General features: G+C 36.0%; 2 protein-coding genes across 2 annotated transcripts; one reads left to right on the forward strand and one right to left on the reverse strand.

Moving 5' to 3' along the window:
* The first annotated feature begins 74 nt into the window (after window positions 1-74).
* PME5 (Pectin lyase-like superfamily protein) lies at window positions 75-4,610 on the forward strand. Its single transcript, XM_059588120.2, has 5 exons — window positions 75-486; window positions 599-788; window positions 951-1,157; window positions 3,117-3,364; window positions 4,404-4,610. Exons 1-5 carry the CDS (start codon window positions 179-181, stop codon window positions 4,558-4,560), a joined length of 1,110 nt encoding a protein of 369 aa, XP_059444103.2. The 5' UTR covers window positions 75-178; the 3' UTR covers window positions 4,561-4,610.
* A 1,010-nt stretch (window positions 4,611-5,620) lies between these two features.
* LOC132176399 (peroxisome biogenesis protein 19-1) lies at window positions 5,621-13,340 on the reverse strand. The gene is made up of 5 exons (XM_059588592.2): window positions 13,104-13,340; window positions 12,979-13,027; window positions 12,596-12,887; window positions 6,549-6,865; window positions 5,621-5,962 (listed from the first exon to the last, which is right to left on the reverse strand). Exons 1-5 carry the CDS (start codon window positions 13,141-13,143, stop codon window positions 5,917-5,919), a joined length of 744 nt encoding a protein of 247 aa, XP_059444575.1. The 5' UTR covers window positions 13,144-13,340; the 3' UTR covers window positions 5,621-5,916.
* Window positions 13,341-13,830: the final 490 nt, after the last annotated feature.

Here is a 13,830-nt window from a genome sequence, read left to right on the forward strand (position 1 = left end):
AACATACTATAAAATATATATTTCAGATTACTCAGATTATAAATGTGTCTCTATTGTCCTCCCAGCATATATTCTTGAATTCTCCAGACTCCAAAGCAAAGCAAATTAAAAAACCCAAGAAATCCAACGTTAAAACATTCTCCATCATTCTATTCTCTGAGCGTTTAATGCTATTCTAATGGCTTCTCCCAATTCTTTCTTCATCATCTCATTCTTCTTCATTTTGATCAGCTTGTTGTTATTACTTCAAAAGCCTTTACCTGTTACCAGCTTTCACTACCCAAGCCTCCTCAATTTAGTCAATGCCACAGCTTCCACCAACCTAACCAAGAACCCCCACAAATGGGTCGGACCCATCGGCCTCCGCCTCATCTCTGTCGCTGTTAACGGCTCCGCCGATTTCCGGTCTGTCCAAGCCGCCGTAGATTCCATCCCAGTAAACAACACACAGAACGTCGTCATTCAAATAAGCGCTGGATGTTACATGTAACAATATATTCTCCTTCGAAATTAAGATAACGTAGCAGTGAAAATCAACTCTTAATTTCATATAATTAATTTTTACGAGACGGATTATAATATTATTGCATTGGTGCAGAGAGAAGGTGGTAGTGCCCGTGACGAAGCCGTACATCACATTTCAAGGCGCAGGCAGAGACGTGACTGTGATTGAATGGCATGACCGGGCCGGTGACCGGGGGCCCAACGGGCAACAGCTGCGTACTTACAGAACAGCTTCTGTCGCTGTTTTTGCCAATTATTTCTCAGCCAGAAACATCAGCTTCAAGGTATAGTAGTAATAGTACTACTAATTCAGAAGAGAAAAAATATTCTTTTGCAAATCTTCAACAGTAATATCTTGAACACGTACTATATATAAAAATTTTGTTGTAAACGTAACATTTTTTTTATACATATAATCATTACGTTAATATATAATTTGATTGTAGAATACAGCGCCGGCACCATTGCCGGGCATGCAGGGATGGCAAGCGTTGGCATTCCGGATATCAGGGGATAAGGCATATTTCGCTGGGTGCGGATTCTACGGCGCACAGGACACTCTTTGCGACGATGCGGGACGGCATTACTTCAAGGAGTGTTACATTGAGGGCTCCATAGACTTCATTTTTGGTAATGCTCGCTCCATGTACAAGGTAATTAATGATTAAGCAGCTAGCTAATTAATCTTGCTTAGATTACGATTATCCATCTTCGTTAATTACCCTTAATTAACCCTTAGAATTTCTAAAATAACATAATGCAGCAGCATATATATGCATGAGAGTCTGAACTGAGACAGTGGCTGTCGATCAGCTCTCCTTTTCTGCTGTCTCATCTGTGGTACTGTCTCAAAGGGAGACAAACTTTTTTTCTGACAAAAAGTGTTGTTTTTTTAAGAAAAAAAAATTCTATTTTTACTCTCTTTTTTTTCACCCTATCTTTCATAATTGTTATTTAAATGAAAGCATGCTTATCTTAATTATCTTAAGAATTAAAAAAGAAAGTGTGCATGGAGAATGGGTTATGGCATGTAGATTTGATTAATGGCTTGTGTTTTAAACAAATGGGACGTACACATACTGCTGTGTCAGATTTTTTATCTTTTTATTTTTTTAATAATGACGGATTAACAAAGTGAAATAAGTCTCCAAGAGATAGCTCAATCGGTTGGGATCACATTTAATGAAGTAGAGGTTACAAGTTCGAATCTCCCTCCCCCTCTTATGCGGACATGTAAAAAAAAAAAAAAAAACAAAAACAAAGTGAAATAAATGTAATATAAATCTAATGAGAGTGTTGAGCATTAATTAAATTAAGGTGTGAGGGGAAAAAACTAAAAAAGCACTTTTAGGGAGATGAATAATTAATTTTCAAAGAATTTTATATTATAAAAATGTAAAATTTAGAATTAATTTTCAAAACTTGGTGATGAGAGTCCATAAGAAGCAGCAAGTCGGGTAGCTAGCTAGTGTCCACCAAAGATTGTTGAAAAAGAGAAAGAAAAAGGAAAAGGAAGGTAGGCATTGGGGGAACTGTATAATCACATGCATTTGAAGTGTGAAGCACGTTTCCCATTACATGCAGGTTAATTATGGGTTGAGATGAATCCTAACTTAGAAGTAATTAAGATTCTCTCTAGTTCAAATGAGCTGAAGAATATTTAGCTGGTTATAATATATAAATATAGGAGTATTTTTGTCATCTCAAAAAGTGAAAATACAAAAATACCCTTAAAATATAACTAACTGAATATTTTCCAGTTGAGAGAATCCTGAGAAGGTTACCCCTTTTTATTATCTTATATGAGAAATGCTAAAGAACCCAATACTTTTTTTCAAATTTTCTTTTCTAAATGATCTGGTCCATTTAAGAAATAAATAAGTTTAGATTGTGTTTTTTTCTTAAATCAACGTGAGGTTCAGATCATTTGGGAAAGATAATTTGGAAAAAAAAGTGTTGAGGTCTGTAACATCTTTGAGGTTTATTTTATTTTATTTTGAGATAAATGTATTTTTGGTTATTGTAATTTTGAACGTTGATAAATATCTCTCTGAGTTTTAAAAAATTATTAATTACTCCATCGGGTAAGAAAAAAAAAAACAAATTAGTCTTTGCCATTAAAAAAGTTAACATAATCCGTTGATCTGCTAAATGAGGGTGGTCGAGCTACCCCAATGACCTTGAAGGTGGTTCAATTGAACCATCCCTTCTAATCATATCGGGGTTGACCAAACCACCCCAAATGACACATAATAATAATAATAATTTGAGAGGTAACTAAACCATTCCCATTAGCCTTCTCTTATGGTCGGCCTGATTCATGCTGATGTAATATATTAACAGATTTTGTCAACTTTTCTAACGTCAATAATTTTTTTTTTTTTTGGGCTTATCTTATTGAGTAATTAATCATTTTTTAAAAATCACAAGTACCAAAATTCTATTTATTCTTTCTTTTATTTTTGTAAGCAATAACTGAAATTTAGTTGAGATAATTGTATTGCATTATGTATTATTATTATTATTTTTTTTCCAGTGAGGGTTTTTTATGTATTTATTTATTTATTTTTATCTTCTTCTTTCTCACGTAAACGGGTGGTTGACTGACGCAGGAGTGTGAGCTACACTCAATCGCGACAGGGTTCGGCTCCATCGCAGCACAGTTCAGGAGCAAGCCAGACGAGAAGACGGGGTTCGCATTTGTCCGGTGCCGGGTGACGGGCACTGGTCCGCTCTACGTGGGTCGGGCCATGGGGCGGTACGCCCGGATTGTCTACTCCTTCACCTACTTCGAGGATGTCGTTGCACATGGTGGCTGGGATGGAGGGGACCCCACCAACAACATCAACAACAACAACAAGTGAGCATTTACTTTACTTCTTCCTCATTTCTCTATCATCATCGTCAACATTTCCGGTGATTCCCCCATTGATTACAGTTGACCTGATTTGCTGATTTTGGGGGGCACCCACCTTTCTGTTCATTCACGCCTTTTCACAACCACTTGGGCCGCGGGTCACCTTCACTGTGTTTAGTGTTTACAAAACCCAGTAAAATTCATTATGGATTGTGGGGGTGGGATCCTGATTGAGAATCAAAATGCAAAATTTAAGGGGGTTGGGGGAACAAAAAGAGAAGGGTGCTCATAATGCCACAAACATTAGTCAACAAAACATGTCGTTGAAGGCTCAAAAAGTCATACTATATATAGCTTTATGTATAGGATATCATATTCTCTTTAATAAAACATAATATGGAATTTAGATTCAATAATTATATGTTGGAATTGCTAATAATTTGATAGACTTTATATAAAGAATAAGGATCTCTCGCAATTTTAAAAAATATACAAATTCTAAAATTATGTAAATTTATACAGTTTCTTGCACCAAACGACTTATAAATGTTACATACTAAAAATGAAGTATATTAGCAATGAGAATTGAGTATATTTGCATCAGGTTATGTTATAAAAAAGCTTTGAGCGTCTCTTCAAAAATAAAGAAAAAGCCTTTTGGGATGGGAATTCTTTTTATCTGCCATAGTAACATGATACATTTTTAATTGGTAACATTTTTCAAGATGTTCGATGCAAGGAACGACTTGAATTTACATAATTTTAGAATCTATAATTTATTTGGAAATGCAGGGGATCCTGATCCTTATTTGAGACCTATTTGTCCAAATAAATTTTAAGTTTTAAGGCCACTTACCCAGACAGGTGGCCTCTCACATTACTTGCTCAAATTAGTAACAATTCAGATAAATAATTGCCGTGAATTCTTATGGAACATAATAATATGTCTTTATCCATGCTAGGGTTTGAGTAATTTTCAAAGGGGAATGTGGTGGGGCTTGTATTATTGCATTGTTATTAAGAACAGATTTGTTGGGTACAGGACTGTGCTTTTGGGAGCATACAAGTGCTGGGGCCCGGGAGCTGAGGTGCTGAAAGCGGTGTCATGGGCCCCAGAGCTCGATTTCAACTCGGCCCATCCATTCCTCGTTAAAAGTTTCGTCAATGGGAGGCATTGGATCGCACTCTCTGACAGTTAGCATAACTCAAAATCAATTTCTTTTTTTTTTCTTTTTTTTTTAAATTACTTTAACAATCAATTTATTTATTCTTTTTTTTTTTTTTGGGGTTTTCTTTTTACTTGGAAATCCATTTATTCCTTCACATTAATTTTTGCATACATGTACTTAACAAAACTTATGTCCATTTTATTCGTTCATTATTTGTTAAACATTTTTGTGAGTTTCTGTAATAATCAAATTTTTTGATATTTTTTGAAAAATTGTAGCGGCTTCTGATTGGTTGGGTGCGATCTTTTTTGTTTAGTCGATTAAAATATCGGGCACATTTTGCCCATTGTGATTTTTAGGATCCACATCTCTAGCAAATCCGAGTTTTTATAAGACTTATCTGTCTAAACAGGTGGACAGACTGTTAGACTATCCAAAATTTGTTCGAAGAAATAAATCTTATAAGACTCTTACATTTGTCCTTTGCTAATAATTCTGATAGCAATTTGCTAAGAATCTCCATCCATTGAAACCATAAGAATAAAAGGAGTCCTTTGCAAAAGTCCACAATGAAAATCTCAGCGGCCAGGAAAATGAACTTAAAAGTTTTCTTCCTTTCAACTTTTGAGTGCTGTGACATTGATTGGAAGACATATTAAAAAGGAAAATATAAAAAATAAAGGAAAACTTAGAAAGAAAACTCCTCTAACTTCCATGCTTTTGAAATTACTTTTTGAAATTCGTATCGATTTTTTAATTTCTTTCAATTACTTCATTTCATTGGAATTTTTCATTAAATCTTATCAAATAATTTAAAATACCCATGTTTTTTTTTTTATAAAAAAATATATATATTTGCAACATCTTTACAATATTTTTTATAATAAAAAATAAGAGATAATTTGAAAATTTTGATAAAATTTAACAAAAATCATAACAAAAGAAAATAATTGAAAGAAATTGAAAGTTCAATACTCTTAATTAAGAGTTTTTAAACTTTGAGAGCAGTGTTAAAACGAGTGAAAGTTCGGAGGAGGTTTTGTTTAGTTTCCAAAAAAAACCCAAAAAAATCCCAACAGCAACAATAATATATAGAAAAACATGCAGAAGCAGCTCTTCCATAGAAACAGCAAGCAAGTTGCTTAAATTTATACCTATAAAAACCCAACATTTTGGCTCCAGCTTACACCGCCAGACATTTACAAGCTTCAAATGATGCAATTCTGAATCTCTGAAATTGAGCACCTCATCATCTGATTTTGGGAACATACAACTTCAATCTGAGTGAAACCAACTTTATTTCTAAGAAATTTCTAAAAAAAATAGAAATATCCAATGGTGAAGTATCAGCTAGAGGGACATGCCGCAGGATGGAAAGGCACTGCCTCACATTACAGAACAATTTGTCTGAGACTCGAGCATCTCTGGAGAGCTGCAAAACAGAAATGTTGATTCCTCAGTCAGTTGATATAGTATCTAGAATAAGCACAGAATATTGGCAGTCTCTACTGCAAGCATATATATACTAAGATAATGCAGAGCTGTATTTAGAAATTAAGGAAAAACATATGCCAACAAAAAATAAAAAAAATAAAAATTAGGGTATCTCTTTATGATCTACTCCAGGCCACAAATAAAAGGATTCTGAAGACAAACTCCTTGAATCAAACTAATTTCAGACAGGTTCCACACTTGAGCAGATTATCTTTGACAAGTTTCAGCTACCCTAAAAGTAACTCAATCAGCCGGAGATTACGCCTCATGAAGCGAAAGTCATTAGTTCGAATATCCCATTTTCCCTCCCCTTAAGGCCAATTACTTAAAAAAAAAAAAAAAAATTCTTTAACACATTTTAGCTTGTATAATACTGAAAAAACAATAAATTCATGAATTAACTCTCTACTAGACAACTATGTAACGAGCTTTCCAGATGTCATTCCATTCTATTGTTCTTACTTTCCATGAAAATATATAACACTCATGGAACATTTCCAAAATTAATAAAGTAGAACACTTACATCTGTCCAAGATTAGCTATATCAAAATCAGGAGCAAGCTCTTGGACAATATCGTTCGGTGGTTGGCCACATTCCTGCATTTTCTGCATGAGCTCAACAACCTTGTTGAAGTTACTAGAATCATTTTCATAAACTTCATTTAGATCTTTTATGAGTTGATATTGGTGGGAATAGCGTTCATAATCTTCTTTGCTCAAGCTGGCTTTATGATCTTCCAACCACTTTGGATATCTCTCTCCTATCTCCTTCATTGGCTCATGAAGAATCTCCTTAGACAAAAGCTGCTGCATCATGGTCTCCACAACAGATTCCATGTCCTGGACAAAACAAAGGAAAAATCGCTCAAGATATTTTATACCAGAGGTGTTACCAAAATGTGAAAAACATTGAAGACTAATATGTATCCGCAACTAAAGAATGAATCTCAAAGGTATTCACATGGGATCGTAGCTCCCAGCTTTACAACACCTGCAGGATGCAATAGCATGAAGAAAAAAATCATAATTCTGATCAGCAAATATACTTTCTGGCCTAAATCCATTTTGCTTCAAGCTATCGAATTTTCTGGCCAAAACATTGCAACTGATCCGGTAAACTATTTTATTATTCTCCTACTTCTGGTGCAATCCAACTGGCTTTGCTTCCCAACTCAGCCAATTCTATTGTTCAAACAATTCAAGAAACATGATGTCTGTGTTTGTGTGTCGAAAATTCAGAGATTTTGTCAAATTTTCCACAACCCAGTATTTATGGTTAAATTTGTCTTCATGTCGGTTCAATTTGTCCAACTTTCTAAGACATCTTTGACCACATGATGAAGACTAATGTGGGTTTCTTAAAACTAAGTTGGGAGCTGCCAGTTAGTATTTCCCATCCAAGAAATACATGACAATCAAATATTCACAAAATCATGTTGAAGGCATGGTAGGCTGTAAGTAGAACTCAATTACGGTTTTCCCCAAATAATTAATATTATTCTGAAAAGGCAAACACAATTAATGAAAAAATAATAATAATAATAATAATAATAAAAATAATTGGCTAACACAATTTTCTTCTTGAAAGGTCTGAAATATCCATGAAAGACCAAGGATATAGTCCTGTCTTGAGTCAAATAAATGAGAAGATGAACTGAGTTTATTTATGAAAATTTGAAAAGATAAGAATGAAGCTGAATAAGCTGCTTGGCACACAGAAATTTCAAAGATCTTGAAGCTCATGAGGATTACAAATGACTTTTTGAAATGCTCTTCAGTATCTCAATAGCTCCCACTGGAAATTAGTGTTAAGGACCTTCAGGTACCAGTGAAATCCAGTGTTCCGTTAATTGGGATTTCCTATTGTACATGCTGAGAAGGTGCGGGATTGAGGGGAAATGGTGATCAGGGATAGCTCATTGTATCTCCTTGGTGCGGTTCTTTGTTTGGTGAATGGCTCTCCCACATGCTTCTTTAGCAACTCTCGTGGCTTGAGGTGAGGGGACCCTTCGTCTCTTTTGCTGTTTGTCATAGCGATGGAGGTGTTGGTCAGGATGATTTCAGCTGCAATGAGTGGAGATTTGTTATCTAGCTTTTCTGTGGGGACAGGGACTGGTATCTCTTATCTTTTGTTTGTTGATGATACCTTACTTGTTTGTAGGGCCGACCTAAATCATCAACACAATTTATGGAGTTTATTCTTATTATTTGAAGAGTGTCAAGTTTGAAGACGAACTTAGCCAAGTCAGAATTGGTTCCTGTGGGATATGTTGATAATATAGCTGGGTTGGCTGAAATTCTGGGTTTTGGGGTTGTGTCTCTGCCCTTGAAGTATATTGGTCTCCCATGGGGTGTATCCTATAAGGCCAAGCACATATGGAACAGTGTTATTGAGAAAATAGAACATCGGTTGTTTTTGTCTAAGAGTGATAGGATTGCCCTTATTAAGAGCACCCTATCTAATTTACCTACGTACTTCATGTCCTTATTTCATCTCCGTGCGAATGTTGCAAACCCGTATTGAGAACCCACAAAGTGATTTCTCTAATGGAGGGTTGGAGATTAAGAACTTACTGAAGTTCAATCATACTCTCTTAGGAAAACGGTTTTGGTGCTATGCGCATGAGAGAGAGGATTGGTGAAGGGTGGTGGTGGACTCTAAATATGGAAGTGCTTGAGAGGATGGTGTTCTAGTGAGCCTATTGGGGCATATCGGATGGGTTTATGGAAGAATATTATGAGGGGCTGGGAAAAGTTTTGTAGTCATACTAAATTTGAAGTGGGAGATGGCTCCAATGTTAGATTCTGACATAATCTTTGGTGTTGGGATACGGCCCATAAGGAAGCCTTTTCAATTTCATTTGGTACTGCTTGTGTAAAGGACGCTTCTATTGCGACTCACGTGGAATTTTCTGGAGGTGTCATTCAGTGGACTGTGAGCTTTACTAGAACGGCTCATTATTGGGAGGTGGAAACCTTTACCTCGTTCTTCAGGGTGTTGTACTTAGTGAGAATGCGATGACAAGGGGGGCATAAGTTGTGGTGGGTCCCTTCCAAAATGAGCTTGTTTGGTGTTAAATCCTTCTACAATGTCATAGGTTGTCGTGATGGTTCATGTTTCCCTTGGAGAAGTGTTTGGCAAGCTAAGGTTCTGTTGAGGGTGGCCTTTTTTGGTTACTCGGCAGGCCTAGGAAAGATCCTTACCTAGGGTTACTCAGCAGCCCTAGGAAAGATCAAAACTTGTATTTGTTTTAGAAAGAGGCTAGATATTAGCTTTGTGCTTGAAATAATAATTTAGGCATTTGGCTATCCAAAAACAAAATATCAAAGTCAAAATTAGTTAAGGGTATACAGAACTTCATCCAAAATGAGAAACAATGGCACAGACAAATTGAACCAAAGGACCCTTAAGGAAAAATATTATCAATGAGTAAAAAAAACTTGTGCTTATGCAAAAGAGTGAAATGTATAGACACAATGGATCACAAGAGAAACAACGGAAATATGAAGCAGCTACAGTATAAAAGTATTGCAGCAGCTTTTGGACAGTTGGCTCCTCACGAAATGATGATTACAAAGTCAGGCAACTAATTATCGATGGCAACAATTCATTAGTTTAGTTTCTCAAACAGGAACATTAGAGAGGATATTTGTTAGAGGAAAGCATAAATAAACAAGAAAACTAATAGATCCAAACACAATGTCAGACATGGCTGCACTTATCCACAAGACACTTTTTATGAAACATCTAAATGTGGGGTGATAGCTGAGATGTTGGGTTTTCTGGTATAAGAATGTACTCGGATATGAGCCCATTATTCAAAGATGTGTTATAACTCTACTTAATTATGTTTTGCTGAGAAATTGTTTAAATAGGAAACAGTATCATGGTCAAGATTAGATATTATTTTACTATAAAAAACAGCGGTGAGCATATTAATATGAAGTTTCATTTCATCCCATGATATTCCCATTAATTGCTACATGACAATAGCTAGTGCAGAGCTGACTCTTTAATAAGAGACAGAGAGAGAAAGGGAAGAGATGGGTTATCTCAAGTATGCAAGGATCCTCAGCTCCTCAACTATATCATTTTGATTATTCTCAGTACCAAAAGGAATCTTAGAACATAATGACATAATGATAACAGCTTTGCAAAACCCTGAAAATTTCTCAAACTCACTTTGACACATTTCAATCCATCCTGATAGTGGATAAAGCTATTAAAGAAACCCCAACCGGTCCTATAGCTCATCTGTGACTCAAATCCTCATCATCCAACATAGGAGGCAAGCCATCCTTTTTATGCAACTAAAAAAGGTAGCCCATACACCACAGCAAACAATTTACTTGGAGCAGTCTTCCACTGACAATGTGACACACAAGCAAAATAAACATATTACAGCTTAATAAGAGTAGTGCCCAATAGTACCGCATTATTCCACAGAAATTTCTTGAAGTTAGATAGGAGACCAATTCAAAATAAGGATATAGACTAAAATTTGTATCCATTTGAAGACTCTGCACACCATATGCGATGATTATATGCTATCCAATACACTTTGACTAGTTGACAACAAGCTTTTGACACAATCATAATTGAACTCCCAGCCACTACCCCTCCCACTCCCTCCCTCTCCACTTCATGCACACTAAAAAGGAAATAATAATAACAATAATAATTTTGACTCCTTGAATAGACATACAGTTATACTTTAAAGATGCTACACGGTTAGGCCCAACTCTTTGTAAATCATCATAGCATCTGTCATAAAATTTAAAGTCCTCTACCCAAAACCAGAACGCAGGAAACCATAAGCAAACATTACAATTTCCCAGTTTTGAGAAGATAAGAGCGTCGGTTGGCTAATTGGAAAATGATTTACTTGTCTAATGGTTGTAGGATTACCTTCATCAAGAGGACACTTTCCAATTTTCCTACCTATTTCATGTCTCTTTTCCCTCTCTTTGCCGGTGTTGCAAACCACATAGAGAAGCTACAATGAAATTTCTTATGGGGGTGGGCTAGATGAAAAGTTCAAATTTCACCGGGTAAGTCACCAATATTTTTTTCTCCGGTCTTTGAGCAAGGGTCGGGAGTCCAAAACTTGCTGATGTTCAATCATGCTCTTTCAAGAAAATGGTGCTACATGCATAAGAGAGGCTTGGTGGAGAGTCGTGGTGGATTCTAAATATGATAGCTCGTGTGATGGGTGGTGTTGTAGCGAGCCTCTCAGGTCGTATGAGTTAGGGTTATGGAAGAATATTAGGAGGGGTCGGGGGATGTTTTCTAGTCATACCAGATTTGAAGTAGGAAACAGCTCCAATATTAAATTATGGCATGATTTGTGGTGTGGAGATAAGGCCCAAGAAGCTTTTCCAAATTTATATAGTATTGCTTGTGTGAATGATGCTTCCATAGAGGTTCATTTGGATCTTTCTAATGGCTACATTAGTAGAACGTAAAGCTTTATTAGAGCAGCTAATGATTGGGAGGTGGATGTCTTTGCATCGTTCCTCGATTTGTTGTACTCCCTTAGAGTGAGATGGGGAAGCGAAGACAATTAGTTGGGCCCCTTCCAAAAGAGGGTTGTTCGATATTAGATCTTTCTATGGTGTCCTTGTTTGTAATGAATGCCTTCCCTTCGAATAGTATTTGGTAGATTAAGGTTCCTTTGAGAGTGACTTTCTTTGCTTGGTTGGTTGTCCTAGAGAAGATTACTACCATGAATAACCTTAAGAAGCGGCATGTCATAGTGGTTAATTTGTGCTATATGTGTAAGAGGAATGAGGAGTCTATGGATCACCATCTTCTTCATTGTGAGGTTGCTTGTGCTTTATAGAATGCTATCTTCAATCTTGTTGGGCTATCACGAGTCGTGCTTAGACAAGTAGTAGACCTGTTTGCTTGTTGGAGGGGGCTATTTAATAGCCCTCAAAGTGCCTTCATGCCTTTTGTGATGTCTTTAGTGGAAAAGAAATGATAAAAACTTCAAGGACAACAAGAGGACGATGGTGAGCCTTAAGTCTTTGTTCTTCAATACTCTTTACCTTTGGACAATTGCATTTGTCTTTCCTATTGTGCTTAGTTTTCATGATTTTCTTTTTCTTTTTTCTCCTTCTAATTAGGTGTTTTTCTTGAATGCTTTCTTTGTACGTGGGTAACCCTTTTCGCTTTTAATGATATTTTATTTACTTTAAAAAATGGCAATTCAGAATCTATTCCCTAGTCAAACAAGTAAAATCAATCAAACAAAGAATCAATAAATGAGCCTAAACCCCTAAACCCTATTTCAAAAAATCAAACAACAGCAAAATTCTATGTTAAAATTTTACAGAGAACAGATTCACATGGTATGAAAAATCATTAATCACCCCCTATATTGGTAGAACCTATTACCCCCAGTCACAAAACAGTATAAGCAAATTAAAACACTATCATTTCTCTATACGACTTCATAATCCATTCATACCTGATACCGCAAATCTCAATCAAACATCTAACCACAAAACTTGAAAAATTGAGAAAAATCCAAAACCCCCAATTTACAGCAACTACAAGCACATTACCTGAGAGCCAGCAAGCTCCTCAAATTGCTTGACCCAATCCTCCATCATAGCATCCTTCCCTAAATCATCTCCTCCACCGGGTTTCGCGCCGCTCACCGATTCAAGACCCTTGACAGCCTCCCTCGTCTGTTCTCTGAGCTTGTCAAGGGCCTCAGAAACATGGGATTCCTTGGAAACCTTTTGCTTCCCCTTCTTCTTGCTTCTGAGGTCCGGCAATCCCATGCCCAGTCCTTGAACCCCAGCGGGCAAAGCGGGTGGCTCTTCTTGCCTGTCCTCCGTAGCATCTTTATCTCTATCACAAGCAAATGAAAGTGAAACATTCAGAGACGATGGGTGTCAAAGAACAAAGCCTCGGAGCAAAATTTTGGAGCACGAGAAAGAACCTTTGAAGAGAAGGCTTGAGGTTGAGATTTTGGAAGTCATCCAAAGCACCTATATAATGATTCAAAGTTATTCAATTCGCAATTTTCACACACACCCACACACATATACAAGGTTGTGAGCTTACTATCGAGGAGCTGGTCTAAATCATGGGAGTGGTCGGCCATTGATGCACAAAACTGAGAAATTCTCTCTCTCTCCCTCTCTCTGAAAATCTCCCACTTGAAAGTCACTTTCTCTCGGAAGGAGGTATTCTAAAAAGAAACACTTTACCGACAAAACAGAAGGGATATTTAGGAAGCAAGGACCTTCGTCCGTTTGCCCTCCCAAAACACACAGAAGCTGGTTTACCTTTCTCAGAAGTAAAGAATTTTAAATAATCAATTCATGTCTTTAGATCATCACAAAACCATTTTTATTAATTTTATGTAACTCTATGAAAATAATAATAATAATAATAATAATACTTTTTGGCCTATTACGTTATAAACAAACCGAGTTTATAGTCGAGTATTGAATGTTCCAACTTAGTTTAATTTTTTTAAACACTAGGCTACTTCGAATTTATCATTAAACCAACAAATTTGTTATTATTATTATTATTTTCTTTTGTAAATATGTACTAATTATTAGTTATTTAATATGATTATAATTAACTCAAATATTAAACAATCTAATCTCAAGTTTATATATTTAATCATTTATCTAAGCGTATTCATTACACACACTCACATATACATCCACATAAATGGAACACCCCCCTTCTCCGCGCACGCATATAATCACAATTACAATAATTCAAATTATATCTATTATATTATAAAGATTTTTATTTTTATTTTTATCTTTTCCAG

The sequence above is a fragment of the Corylus avellana genome, chromosome 3 (genome assembly GCF_965113065.1).
Source record: "Corylus avellana chromosome 3, dhCorAvel1.hap1.2, whole genome shotgun sequence".
NCBI lineage: Eukaryota > Viridiplantae > Streptophyta > Magnoliopsida > Fagales > Betulaceae > Corylus > Corylus avellana.